The following is a 12857-nucleotide window of genomic DNA, read 5'->3' as shown; positions in this document are numbered from 1 at the left end:
ATATATATATATATATATATATATATATATATATATATATATATATATATATATATATATATATATATATATATATATATATATATATATATATATATATATATATATATATATATATATATATATATATATATATATATATATATATATATATATATATATATATATATATATATATATATATATATATATGAATTTAATATATAACTATCTTTCTATCTCTTAAACAGTAGGCTGAAAAGCTTATGATTCTGGCAACGTCTGCCAGTGCAAATGACAGCAGTGTCTCTTCTGCCATATGAAGAGACGGAGAAAGAGAAAAAAGGGAGAGAGAGAGAGGGAGAGAGACAGAGGGAAGAGTGAGAAATCGACTGCACTACAACGTCCTACGGGAGGAGAGGAACTGAGCGGGGAAGTGCAGGAAGAGTCGTCACACTTGAGTTTAAACCATCTTCATGTAATTCATCTCTCCGCAGCCAGGAACACCGGCCCATGTCCTGTTTTTAGTTTGGACCCAGTGTGGAGGAGCCAGACAGACTCCGCTCCCCTTGTGTTCAGGTGTCTTTGGGAGTTTTAAATCCAGGAGTTCTGCAAAGGCTGCCAGGTGACGCGTCGGGCCCTCATCCGAGTACCAGTAACGCCCCCAGAACCCCAAGCTGGACGGCGAAAGCTTGAGATTTGTGGGAGTCACAGGCTTGTGTGGTCGGTTGGCTGCCGGTCAGCTGCAAGTAAAGTTCACACTTCCAAAACAAATAATGCAAAAAAAAAAAAAAAAATACCAAAGCCAACAAACCACTTCAGTCCATTCAGTATCTTACAATTTCTCCATCTCTTTCGATTGGTGAGGCCCAAAGTGTTCAGAGCTGCTCCTGTGTCTCCGTCAACCCACAACAACAACAACCACAGAGAAAGCAAGAAACGGAGGGACCAGAGGAACTGTGCTTGTTTGCCTCTCTTAAGTATATACTGTATATGTAGTTCTGCTTTCAGATATTAACGCAGTTGTTCTCATCTTCCTCCTGTTTTGTTCTGTAAAAAGAACTAAATCTGTTTCGCAGTCCTCCACGTTAGGTGAGTCGTTTGTTTTTAAATCCAGGATTTCTGCTTCGATTGATCTCGGTGTGGGGAATAAAAAAAAAACAAAAAAACACCCCAGAGGAAATTAAAAAGGTGACTATGAATGTGATCTTGTGTGGAAAAGTGGTCCTGTTCTTCTGGGATCAGGCAGTTGTGCTGGACAGCTACCAGTGGTACTCCAACTCGGCTCCGCTCTGCAAGAGGGGAGTAGAGTATGGGAAGGAGAGGAGAGGCGGAGGAAGGAGGGAGAACAGAGAAGAAGGAAAGCAAAAGGATGGAAACAGAGAGCACGCTGTTATCAAATGTGGAAAACAATCATTTACAGTCACATTCACTGATTTCGTTCCCCAGCCTGCACTTCAAGGACAGGTTTTCCTTCAAAACAACAACAGGGGACACTTTTGATCGAAGTGTGTGGCTTCTTTCTGCAATAATACGCAAACACAACAATCCCCAAGGCCTCTGGTGTTACTGCGGGAGTGACACAGAAAACGGAGACTGAGAAGACACTTTGCGTGCAGTTGTGGAGAGACGGAGTGAGACAGCGATGCATGCGTGTAGGACGTGTGACGTGAGAGGGGGACGGACAGGAACCAGAAGACAACGACCAGTCAACCTCATAACACCTGGACAGCCATGTCTGCGCACACACACACACACACACACACACACACACACATACACGCCTTAAAGTCACGGAGATCCACATGCCAAAGAGTAGATCAAACCAGGACGTAGAGACTGATGGAGTGACAGGGGAACATGTGTAGCAGGTCACCACTTACATGCCTGTAAGAATGTGTGTGTGTGTGTGTGTGTGTGTGTGTGTGTAGATGAGGGGTTGGAAGAAGGGGGGGGGGGGGTGTAACAGTTATATATGTGATCACTTACCAAATGAAACAGGAGGGCTGCGTTAATCAGAGGGTGAACACACAGTTAGACAAATCGATACATCCCTTATCAATGTGTGTGTGTGTGACAGAGCGTGTGTGTGTGTGTGTGTGTGCGTGTGTGTGTGCGTGCATTACCACACACTATTTGCTAACTACATTTTTAAAGAGTGGAACAATTCCACTACTAGTGCTGCTATGATTTATTTAAAACATTTTCTTTACTGATAGCACCTTTAATTGAAGAACTCTGTTGGAAAATGAATAAGTGTTATTAACAGCATTCCTTTAAGATTGTTGCTATTATGATTACAATTTAAATGTATTTAAAGCCACTATGTGTACAACATTAATAATGAAAATTTGACTAGCATCAAAGACCTCCACCAGGACTGGTATATTATTTCTACTAAAAAAAACGCTCGACAAATAGCGGCTTTAGGCAGAGTAGATAAAATCCTTTTGAATGGTGTGTGAATGTATGCGTGTGTGCGCGTGGCAAACAGTCACAGTACCTCCAAGTCTTTACAGACACACCAAGGTGAACATCACCTCACCCCAACAGGAGCTACCAAACAGCAGACCTCTCTCACACTCACACACACACACACACACTTCTTTGAATCGGGCTCCACCTCAGGACTCGTCCGTCACATCAACAGACATACAAGAACACACCAAACATAACAGCTAATAAACAAATGGGCGGAGCTTTATAATGGCACTGCAATGCTAACGGTTAGCAAAGTGCCATCTCAGTGGGTCATTCCCCTCAGGGACACATCTGGTCAATCCTTTAAACACGCACACGCACACGCACATGTAACCACCCATCCACTGCAACAACAAAGAGTGACAGGGCCACACATTCAACTCTTTCAGTAAACCTCGCTGGCAGGTAGAGAACTCTGCAGAACGCCAGAGTGCAAGACTACATCCTTAAGGCCTTTGACACAGCTTTGGCATTTGTTATCGATGCGATTTGCACTTGAATAGTTTTTTTTTTGAATTGTTGTTTTTGGCACTTTCAAAAAAAAACAACTGAATATTAAGTAACAATAAAAGCAGCCGATTTTTCGGGGCTTTCTCAACACAAAGAAAGGAATCAACCAATCACGTTACACGGAGCAGACGTAAAGTCACAACACACACAGGCTCCCATCAGGTCCCATCAGGTCCCATGGCCCAAACCAGGACTGCAAACTTTATTTGCAAAAAAAAATACCAATTTTTATCAGTGTTCCCCACACATATAGACTTTACTTGGACTTACGTCAAAAAAGGCTTCTCTATATAGAAGCCTCCCTGGCTGTTGATTAAGCTTAGGGCCGGCCCTAACATCTATGCATTGTGATTGTATTTGGCATAAGTTATTGATGGGGTGTGTATAAGTGTGTTTGGGGTGCAAACAAATAAACCACTCAAAGAAATCTTGGAGCGTCTCATTTAGAGATATTTCAACAAACGAAAAGGCTTCCGTCTGCAGTCACTGGATTTGGTAAAAGTGCAAAAGTTCTCAGTTCCACTCGGAAGACTTCTGACAAAGCGGTGTTGTCATGCATGCATAGTCCATTATGAAGGCTGACAGGAAGGTGTGCACAGAACAAAAAACTGATGTTTATCACAATGGAAGGGCGTGCTGGGCTCAGAGCCACCTCTGTCGTCAATAATAATACTTAATCTGCTACGAGTGTGAAAATAAATACAATGCACACAAATCAGCAGCTTGGTCCACCAGAGGGGACGAATCAACATGAGGAGGTTTTCATTGAGGCCACTGGAACTCAGATGTGTTGTGTAGACCTCTAGACTTTAGCAGAAGGACAAAGCTCATCATTACATCTGATACTGACCCCATCTTCCTCTCTGTACGGGTTCAGACGGTTGTATACTGCTTCAATAACACTGCGTCTGCAGGAAGAACACAAAGGTGCGATTAGATCTTTTGAGCGATTCAATTCAAACCATCAACAACAAAGGGCGTGTGTGGAAAAACAAGGAACAGTAAGGTGTAGTTGGAAAAGTAGGTATGTAGTCCCAATGACATACAAAAGTCTACACACACTAGATAACTGGCTTATATATCTACACGACTCTCCTTGTAGTTGCATATTATTATTCCAGATGCTTATTACTGTGTTACAATAAGACTGAGTATCCCTCTGAGGGCGGTGGTCCTTACTTGCTGGCGAGGCCCCCCCCTGGTGGCAACGAGGGCATGCCGATGTCGGTGGACAGGTTCCTCAATACTGCTACCAGGTCCGGAAACCCGTCCTCCACTGGCCGAGACAGCATCTCTAAAATAACACCAGACATGTTGTTACACAAGACAGTATTAACAGAGCTGGTGACAGCCAAGGACGGCCGAGTAAAGACGGGGGAGAGAGAGAGGAGAGGGGAGAGTGGCCAAAAAGGCGACAATTGAGGAGATAAGAAGTGAGGACAGAAGACATACAGTACGAGTGAATTTGTGGGAATGAGTGCACGTCTGAGACAGAGAGAGGGAGGGAGATGGTGACAGACGGCCTGTGGCATGAGGCCAGGTCAATGTTCAGCCAGAGCATTCCTCGCTCCCTCCTTCTTTTCTTCTCTCTATCTTACAGTATTAGACGGCACCTGAAGCCAAACATCCGGACAAACTTCTGCATAATTGTACTTTACCCTGGAATGTGACATTAAACCCACTGTCGAGTACATGAATTAGCAGTGTATACACAATGGATAGTATAACCTTCAGTATCTTCAAAATAAAGGTTTTTCCATTCTGTGGATCAAGAAACAAAACCGGTGCCATGTTGATGAAACAAGACAAGTGTAAAGATTCAAGATTTCTTCTTTGGTCAAATTCTGAAACAGCTGACGTCCCCACGGTAGCCAGAAGAGAGCTGACGTAACCAACAAAGACTCAAAAAATCATTGGGCCTCCTAAAAACAAAAAAGGTGATGAAATGAGAAAGAAAAGGACAGAAAGAAATACAAGAGGAGAGCAGGGAACCCATCCAAACAAAACGGTGGATGTTTGAGCGAAGGAGGAGGAGCGAAGAGGGAATGAAGACGGGAGATGTTTGCTGGAATGGAAAAGAAGGTCATGGTGGAGTCATTCGTCTGCTGTGAGCCGGAGATAACTCGGCTGGAGGTTAGACAGTGGAGGGTGGCAGGGTCAGCCAGTGGAGAAAACAGACAGATATGATGTTTCAGTTGGAGAACGATCAGGTGTCAACAAGAAAAACCTTTTTAGGATCCAAGATAAAGACTCCACCGTTATAAACAATAGTTGTGGCTGTAATTTGGAGTTTGTACTCCTAAAATTGTTGACATTTAATAGCATACAGTATTTTCTTCACAGCTTACTTCATGACAGTAGCTCAAGAACCTATTTAAATCAGATGTCCTGTAAAAATGGGTTATTTTTCCTCCATCCGTCCACTCTCACCTTCCACTCGAGACTCCAGATATTTGTTGAGCTCAGCGTCTTTCCTCACAGCTTCCTCCGACACTTTGGGGGCGTTGGGCAAACACACTAACACAACACTCATGTTATCCCGACTCCCCTGAGGTGGACGCGAGGAGAGAGGAACAGAGAAAGAGCAGGTAAGAGGAGGAGCTATTGTGTGGTGCTGAAGGAAATAAGGAAGAAGATTTCCTGAGTAACAGTCTGCACTGTGAATCACAGCGCCGCAGTGTTGATACAGACCGCGCAATATTTTAATATAAATATGCAATTTTTTCCATCTGAACACTCACTATTTGAATTCATTGTGATAAACTGAATTCAAAATGACAAAACCTCTGCTCAGAACTGAGGAATGCTGCACGATGTTTACAGCAAAAAACAACAACTTGTAATTGAAGCCATTTTGACTTTTTCCATGTTTTAAATCCGCTAATTTCAGTTGTTCCTCCTAGTTCCAGCAGGGAATTTAAATGGCCTTCTTGGTGACACACCAATTCAAAAAAAGTAATTTATGGCACACTCGTTTCTTGGAAGACTTTGTTGCAAAACATCATAAGCAATCTGATCAAAGGTCACGCTCTGAGCCAGGTTTGTACACACCTTGTGCAGGCAGGTGTCCACCACCTCGTTGCAGACTCTCTCCAGGTCGTCAGACACCTCCAGCCTAGATTTCACGAACTCGCACAGCTCCTCGTTGGACATGACGTCCCAGATGCCGTCACACGCCAGGACCACAAACTGATCCTGTTCTGGGGCCCGGACCATCTCAAACACCTCTGGTTCAGGGCTAACCAGCTGCTCCGTGGGGCCCTTGCCATCCACGCACTTGTAATCGAAGTCCCCCAAGGCCCTTGATACGGCGAGCGACCCGTTGACCCTCTGAATCATCACCGAGCCGCCGGCGTTTTGGATGCGCTCCCTCTCGCGCGGGTTGCAAGGCTTGTGGTCGAGCGTGGAGAAGGACACGTGCGAGTCGCGGTACAGAACGGCTCGAGAATCGCCACAGTTGATGAAGAAGAAATGATCGGGGGACAGGAGGATCCCCACCGCTGTGGAGCCGCTACGGTCCATGCCGTTACGGAGGTCGGAGAAGCTGCGCATGTGCTCGTCGATCTTCAAGAAGCCTGTCCGGATCCCAGATTTCACAGTCTCCACCGTGGAAGGAACCAGTGCTGGAGAGTCACCTTTGTCCGATCCGGTCGGGGAGCCCGGGGTCCCTCCGGCCCCTGAGCTAGCGCCAAGTATGTGTTCCAGAAGATGCTTAGAGCAGTAGGTGGCGACCCTCGAGCCAGCGTGACCGTCGTACACGGCGAAAAAGCACCAGTCGGTCATACCGGGAGCTGGAAGTCCCAACACAGCGGTGTGAGCGTCCTCCATCTCCACCCGCCAGCCCTGCATGGAGCTCAGCCCGTAGCGCACGCCGTTGCCCTCAGCATGCAGGTTGTGCTTCTCCGTCCTGGGCTTGTCCAGGAACGCACCCATGGCTCTGCCCTGGAGAGGAAGAGAGGAGAACAGACAAAAACACAGTGAATTTGAGTTCAACAGTTGAGTCACTGCAGGCCTGCACTATGTTAACACAGAAAGTATTGATATTATTGGATAATGGATTAGGGACGTTGCAGAGGAAAGGTCATATGAATCATCAAAGCAGGGCTGTCCTCGACCAAAGAAGTTCTTAGTCGACTAATAAATCACACGATTTTGTCCACACAACCACTTTAAATCTCGTGTTTACCAGAGATGTGCTCATTCAAGTACCAGCAGCTTGTGAGATGTGCTAGTGCTCAACAAAAAGTCACCGTATTACAAAGAGTAAAGCTAAAGTGAGTGGCAAAGTTTCATTTTCTAGTTGTAGAATCCGGTTGTGAACATAAATTAAGCTTCCACTCACACTTGTAGAGATCTTAACTTTACCTTCAAGGGCCTGAAAATGTGAACCACGCAAACCGTTAAAGACTTGGACTGCTTTCGAGCATGTGTGTGTGTTTCTTGTACCGTTTACCTTGAAGAATAATATCCAGAAATAGCACAGCCACTTTGGTCTATGCTTTAAGAGACTGAGGAGCCAGCTTAAAAGCTTCTTTGGCCGGCCAGAGCTGGCTACTAACCGCATTAACCAACTATAGAGAGTGGATCCACAGGATGTGTTATCAGCCTGTAGCTGCACCTTTATCAGCTTCATGAACAGCACCAGGCTGCTTGAGAGGAGAGAATAATTCTGTTTGGTTACGTAACGTGAGAACATGAACATATATAGTCCTATTGATGAATGGCCTCTAAGCCTCGGAAGTTGTGCTCTTAACTTGTACCTTAATTCCTGAAAATATCAATAACTGCTACTTACGAATAAGCTGTAGGCATACTTAAGGTTCCGGTCTCTTACTGTTCACATGCTTAAGGCTCACGGTTACTTTATTTTTTAAACATAAGAACTTCCTGGTTTCTCACCATCTCAGGTTTCTGCTGACCGGTGATTTAAGGTCAAAAGGTGATTGCATGGTTTGTATTTTATCATCAAAAATGAAACAAAGAAATGCAACCTTGCAATAGATGAAGGCGAGACAATCACATGACTTGACAAATGAGCATTTAGTCTACCGTTTTTAGTTTCACATCTCTCTGACCATACGGATAAACATCCATTCATAACCGAGCAAGCTTTCTACACCGTCACATGACAGTGCACTGCACTGTCACATGACAGTGCACTGCACTGTCACATGACAGTGCACTGCACTGTCACATGACAGTGCACTGCACTGTCACATGACAGTGCACTGCACTGACTTTTACATGCATCCTGACATGAGATGTCAACGGTTAACCGGTTAACCACCGAGAACTTTATGTAAATAAAATAGAACCTGTTCAGACAGGACGCATCGCAGCGAAAGGCCCGATGTGTGTGTGAAACAGCTGGACAAGCACACACACTAAGCCAGGTGTGTGTGTGTGTTCAGCTGTGTCTCTCTCAGAGTGAATTAAAGAGCAGGCGACAAAGCAGACAAATGAGTATTGAGTGTTTCAATTGATAACCGCAGCGTTGTCTGACTGTCTGGCTTTTACAAAGACCAGCGATCAAGCTACTCAGAACGAATATTAGCTGATAATTATTGGTGTCCGCTCGATCGTAAATGATCAAAAATGCGGCAAAAAAACTTCAGCAAAGCCAACAGAAAGTAAAAGGCACGATACATACAAACACAAAACTCATGATTCCAGCAACTCTACATGACAGTGTATAATAATACACAGTCAAGGGCCTTGGTACACAATGTATTTTCCATACCTTGGTCCTGCATAATATATATATATATACAAATATACATACATACATATGTTGTAACGACTGATGTACGCACTGAGGACTCCTGGGCGTGATGTCACCCAGTCCGATGTCTCTATGGTTACACAGCTTGGAGTGGCAGCTGAGTAGTTGCCATAGCAACATTAGCAAGTAGATGTTGGTGGCTGCAGCGTGCAACGAGAGAAGTGTACAACCAGGTCACACTGTGTGTGTGTGTGTGAATGAATGAGTGAGAGAGTGAGTGTGAGAGTCAGAGAGAGACAGACAGACAGACAGAGAGAGTCAGATCTCCCTCTCAACAAAGAGGGTGATACCGACCTGGCTCTGATTTACTGACACAGCGCAGTTGTTTCTAATTGGCTGATTCTGTCTGAGAGTCGAGGTAGGAAGCTGGCAGACAGACACAGGCCCACAGGTCTCAGACTTCAGACGAGCAGGGTAGCTTTAACTCGCTAACTCAATTTAACAGTCAGCGGCTGATGGGATCCGCGCAGGGTTAGATTAGCCTGTCAAACACAGACTACACACAGGAGGGAACTACCACTGAAACAAATAGCTCCTGCTCTCTCTCTCTCTTTGCTGACATGCAGTCAGGGCTGGGTATCGTTTATAAAATGACGGTGCCGGTACCAATACCAGTACCCTTAGAGTGATACTGATACCTCATCTGATACCTTTTATTTTCTACTTTATTCGACCCCCATCATGTGAATTGAAGCATTCAGTTGTGTAGAAAGCCACCGCCACCCCATTTACTTTTTATCAGTGTGGTGAAGCCATACTTCCGTACGTTTTGCTGGCATCATTCATTATCTAGCATTTCTAGATCTGGGTACAAAATGATCTAATTCAAGTATCATGTACCAAATGAGCTTTAAATAAACACGACACGATCAGCGTACAATGAGTCATCTGGTGAAATGTAGCAGGGCGGTGTAGCAGAAAACAGGGGCCGGAGTATATAGACAGAGGAGCAGCTGAGTGAAATTCTCAATAATCAACGCATGCATGATTTTTATTTTTCACGTGGTTCCCAAAAGACAAATACAAAGAGTGAGAAGGGGACATTGGTGGCAGATAAAGGATCTCCTGCTTCACCCTAAAAGTCAAATTGGACTGTAGTCAAACTGGCTGGCTCATTTTGGGGTACAGCAGCGCTTACAGCTGATTGGCTTTAAATGCAACATGTGCCCTTTATGAAGACCAGCACTGTGTTTAAAAAAAAATTATGTTATGATACAAAATGTAACTAAAATGGTTGTACTACTCAATAAGGGCTCTCTTTTTACAAATTAGGAGAGGTAGAACAAACATATCTTTGATGACTCATCATTGAAGTAGCATCAGAAGCTGTCAATTTCCCGGAACAAGTGCTCTTTGAACAGCTTCAGTCATCTTCAGTGCTGTGGCGCCGTTACTTCACCAGACAGGAGTCTATCAGACTCCGAGACCAGAGAGGAAACGTGTCATGTTATACTAGATTGTGAGTGGTTTCTCTGTAACAAGAAGAGCATGTTTACGTACCTGCTCTCTCTATACAGAAACCAGGACTGCCTTCAATTCGACTCCCGAGATGTAGTGAGAGGCGGAGGGATGAATGGCATGTAATTGCATGGGTTCAATATTTATTTACCATGAACTAAATGCTTTAAAAGCAATCTCAATTCCTGCAGGACAAACTGTGACAACACGTGCAATGCGTTTGCATATTACAACAGACAATAAGATGCGTATCCAGGTGTGAGTCTTGGTCACAATTACGGTGTTTTACAGTCAAGATTCTACAGTCCAGCTGACAAATATGCATGTCCTAGATTTCATTCTCAGGACATCAGTTTAAACATAGAGTATTTATGCCGTCTACCTCTAAAATAGATAACAGTGTTATCAGAAAATTCATCTGCAACTCAGCCTTTTTCCTGTTCAGACACATGCACACAACTCGTCCATCTCCCCCCTCTTGGCACTTGACAAATTAATCTTTTGAGTTATTTCGAGCTCGCCAATTAACACCGTCTGTATCTGTAAGTGATTCGATCAACAGACATTGTATAGATAAATAGGCCTTTGCACGGGCCAATAGGAGTCACAGACTAAAACAGCGTGGCCGGTGCAGGATTTCACACCAAGGTGCCAACACAAACATGCCACTGATGATGCTGCCATTTCTGGAACACACCGTCACACACACCAAAGCACCCAGCCACACATACACACCAAAACAACCCAATAAAACCACCCACAACCAGGCTAATAAAACAGAATGGGAATACAGAGCATGGTGGGAACTTTAATTTAAAGTGGCATACGACTCTGCTATGCACACTGAGAGTAAATAATAGAATATCCATGTCATAGTTACAACATCTGGGAATAAGATGGTGTGAAATAATTTGTGCTCTTGGGCCCTTTGTGGTATCAACAACAACCTCCATTCATTTAATTTGTGGTACGTCTTGACACAAACCATTAGCGGCAATTATTTACCTCTAGGGCCATCCTAAAAATGAAAACAATGACGTATTCAGTCGCAATAGGAGGGGGGGGGGGGGGTGCAAAGATGTTATCATAACATAAAGAGACAAATTATTTACCAAATGTTGCGCATTTACAAAAATGTGCTGGTTTAACATGTAGACCACTTAGATTAGAAACTGGCAGATTGGTGCTAATGTTACATTTGAAGAACTGCAAAGGAGGCTACTTGTGTTGCTAACCAGCTAGCTCACAGTTGTCAAAGTATTTGTTAGTATGAGATGCTAACTAGAGACGTTACTTACTTTGTAGGATAATACCTATCTACCAGTCCTTCTTCCTCTTCTTCGTGTGGCTTCAGTGGCGTCTTATGAAATGCTTATCTCTCGTTAATGTCAGCCACTTTCGTTTCTCGGCCCCTGTTCCTCAGCTAGCTTTGATTAAGCTAGCCAGCATTTCACACGATCAGTTCTGCTTTCAGCATGTCTCTGCATCGGAACAAGGCTTTTATGTACATGTTTGGCACTGTAAACACGGGGAACCCCAAAAATAAATAACCGCTATACGTTGGCTGTCGGTTGAAATGGAGAGAAAAAAACACTCGTGTCGGCAAAGATGTATCTATGATTTGAACGACTAGCTAATTTTGGCTAAAGCTAAATGTATGAGGCAGATGACGTTCTTTTTCAACTTGTAGTTAAGGGGGAGAGGCAATGGTTTCGTTCTCTCCTGTGATTGGACAGAAGCTGATTCAAAGCTGGGATGCGATTGGTCGAAAAATGAGTCAGTCAGATGTAGGTAAACCAGAGCTGTATAAAGTAAGAGTCGCGTCAACGGAAGTTCAAAAGGCTTGATTGTTACATGATTGACGTCGTAGACTTTGGCCTCGGTCGAAAAGGCCCAATCTCAATGTCCTCCCCCCTAAGGTCTCAAACCCTGAACCCTCAGGTACTAAACTAACGTCACCTGTTGAATGGTTGAGTGTGAAAGTCTGCAAGGGCTTGAAATGGCGTAAATACAAATGGGACAACAGAAAAGACAAATAGGACAACACTTTGCTACGACATATGACGTTACCATGTTGTCATGTGTTTTTATGTACTTTCTTTAATCCTCGATCGATGTTCTGTGAAAATTCAATATGCCAGGCTAAACATGCACATTTCATTTATTTTGTATAGATAGAGCGGCGTCAACAGAAGTTCAAAATGATTGATTGTGTCACGTGATTCATAGACTTCAGCTAGTTCCAGGAAGTACTTGGCGGACAATTGGCATGCATATTGTTAAAAATCAGTACAAACAGAGACAGAATTGAGATCTTAGCTAATTAGTAGTCAATAAATTAATCAACAATAGAGCAACGAATTACGTATTAAGATACATCAATTTTGTTTTGTTTTTAAAGTAAAATTTTTCTGATATTCGAGGATTAGTAAGAGTAACAACTAGAGTTGCCGGCCTTGTTGACATATTTTAGGATGTATATGTATATGCCCTTGTTTTTAGGCCAGATTTAGTGGCATCTAGTGGTGAGGTGTCAGATTGCAAGCAACAACACACTCCTACGTTCACCCCTCCCTTTCCGAGCGTGTTAGAGAACTACAGTGACCATCTGGTAGGACTCGGTATCTTTAGGATTGTATTACTACAA

The 12857-nt window shown here is 43.7% G+C and overlaps 1 protein-coding gene across 2 annotated transcripts; it reads right to left on the bottom strand.

The window, feature by feature from the left end:
- Positions 1 to 165: 165 nt before the first annotated feature.
- Positions 166 to 11878, bottom strand: ppm1ba (protein phosphatase, Mg2+/Mn2+ dependent, 1Ba). Of its 2 annotated transcripts, XM_076075776.1 has the most exons (6): positions 11509 to 11878; positions 6022 to 6912; positions 5401 to 5518; positions 4150 to 4264; positions 3821 to 3878; positions 166 to 1271 (listed from the first exon to the last, which is right to left on the bottom strand). In XM_076075776.1, exons 2-6 carry the CDS (start codon positions 6901 to 6903, stop codon positions 1242 to 1244), a joined length of 1203 nt encoding a protein of 400 aa, XP_075931891.1. In that variant the 5' UTR covers positions 6904 to 6912; positions 11509 to 11878; the 3' UTR covers positions 166 to 1241. The 2 variants fall into 2 exon arrangements, 1 of the variants encoding a protein (XP_075931891.1); XR_012947402.1 differs by lacking the exon at positions 166 to 1271 and having other exon boundaries at positions 3845 to 3878; positions 4150 to 5097.
- Between the last annotated feature and the right edge of the window lie 979 nt (positions 11879 to 12857).

Source organism: Anarhichas minor, unplaced genomic scaffold (assembly GCF_050575085.1).
Source record: "Anarhichas minor isolate MPS153535 unplaced genomic scaffold, ASM5057508v1 ptg000054l, whole genome shotgun sequence".
Classification (NCBI taxonomy): Eukaryota; Metazoa; Chordata; class Actinopteri; order Perciformes; family Anarhichadidae; genus Anarhichas; species Anarhichas minor.
Note: the sequence above shows the minus strand (reverse complement) of the source record. Positions and strands in the feature narration are given on the sequence as shown.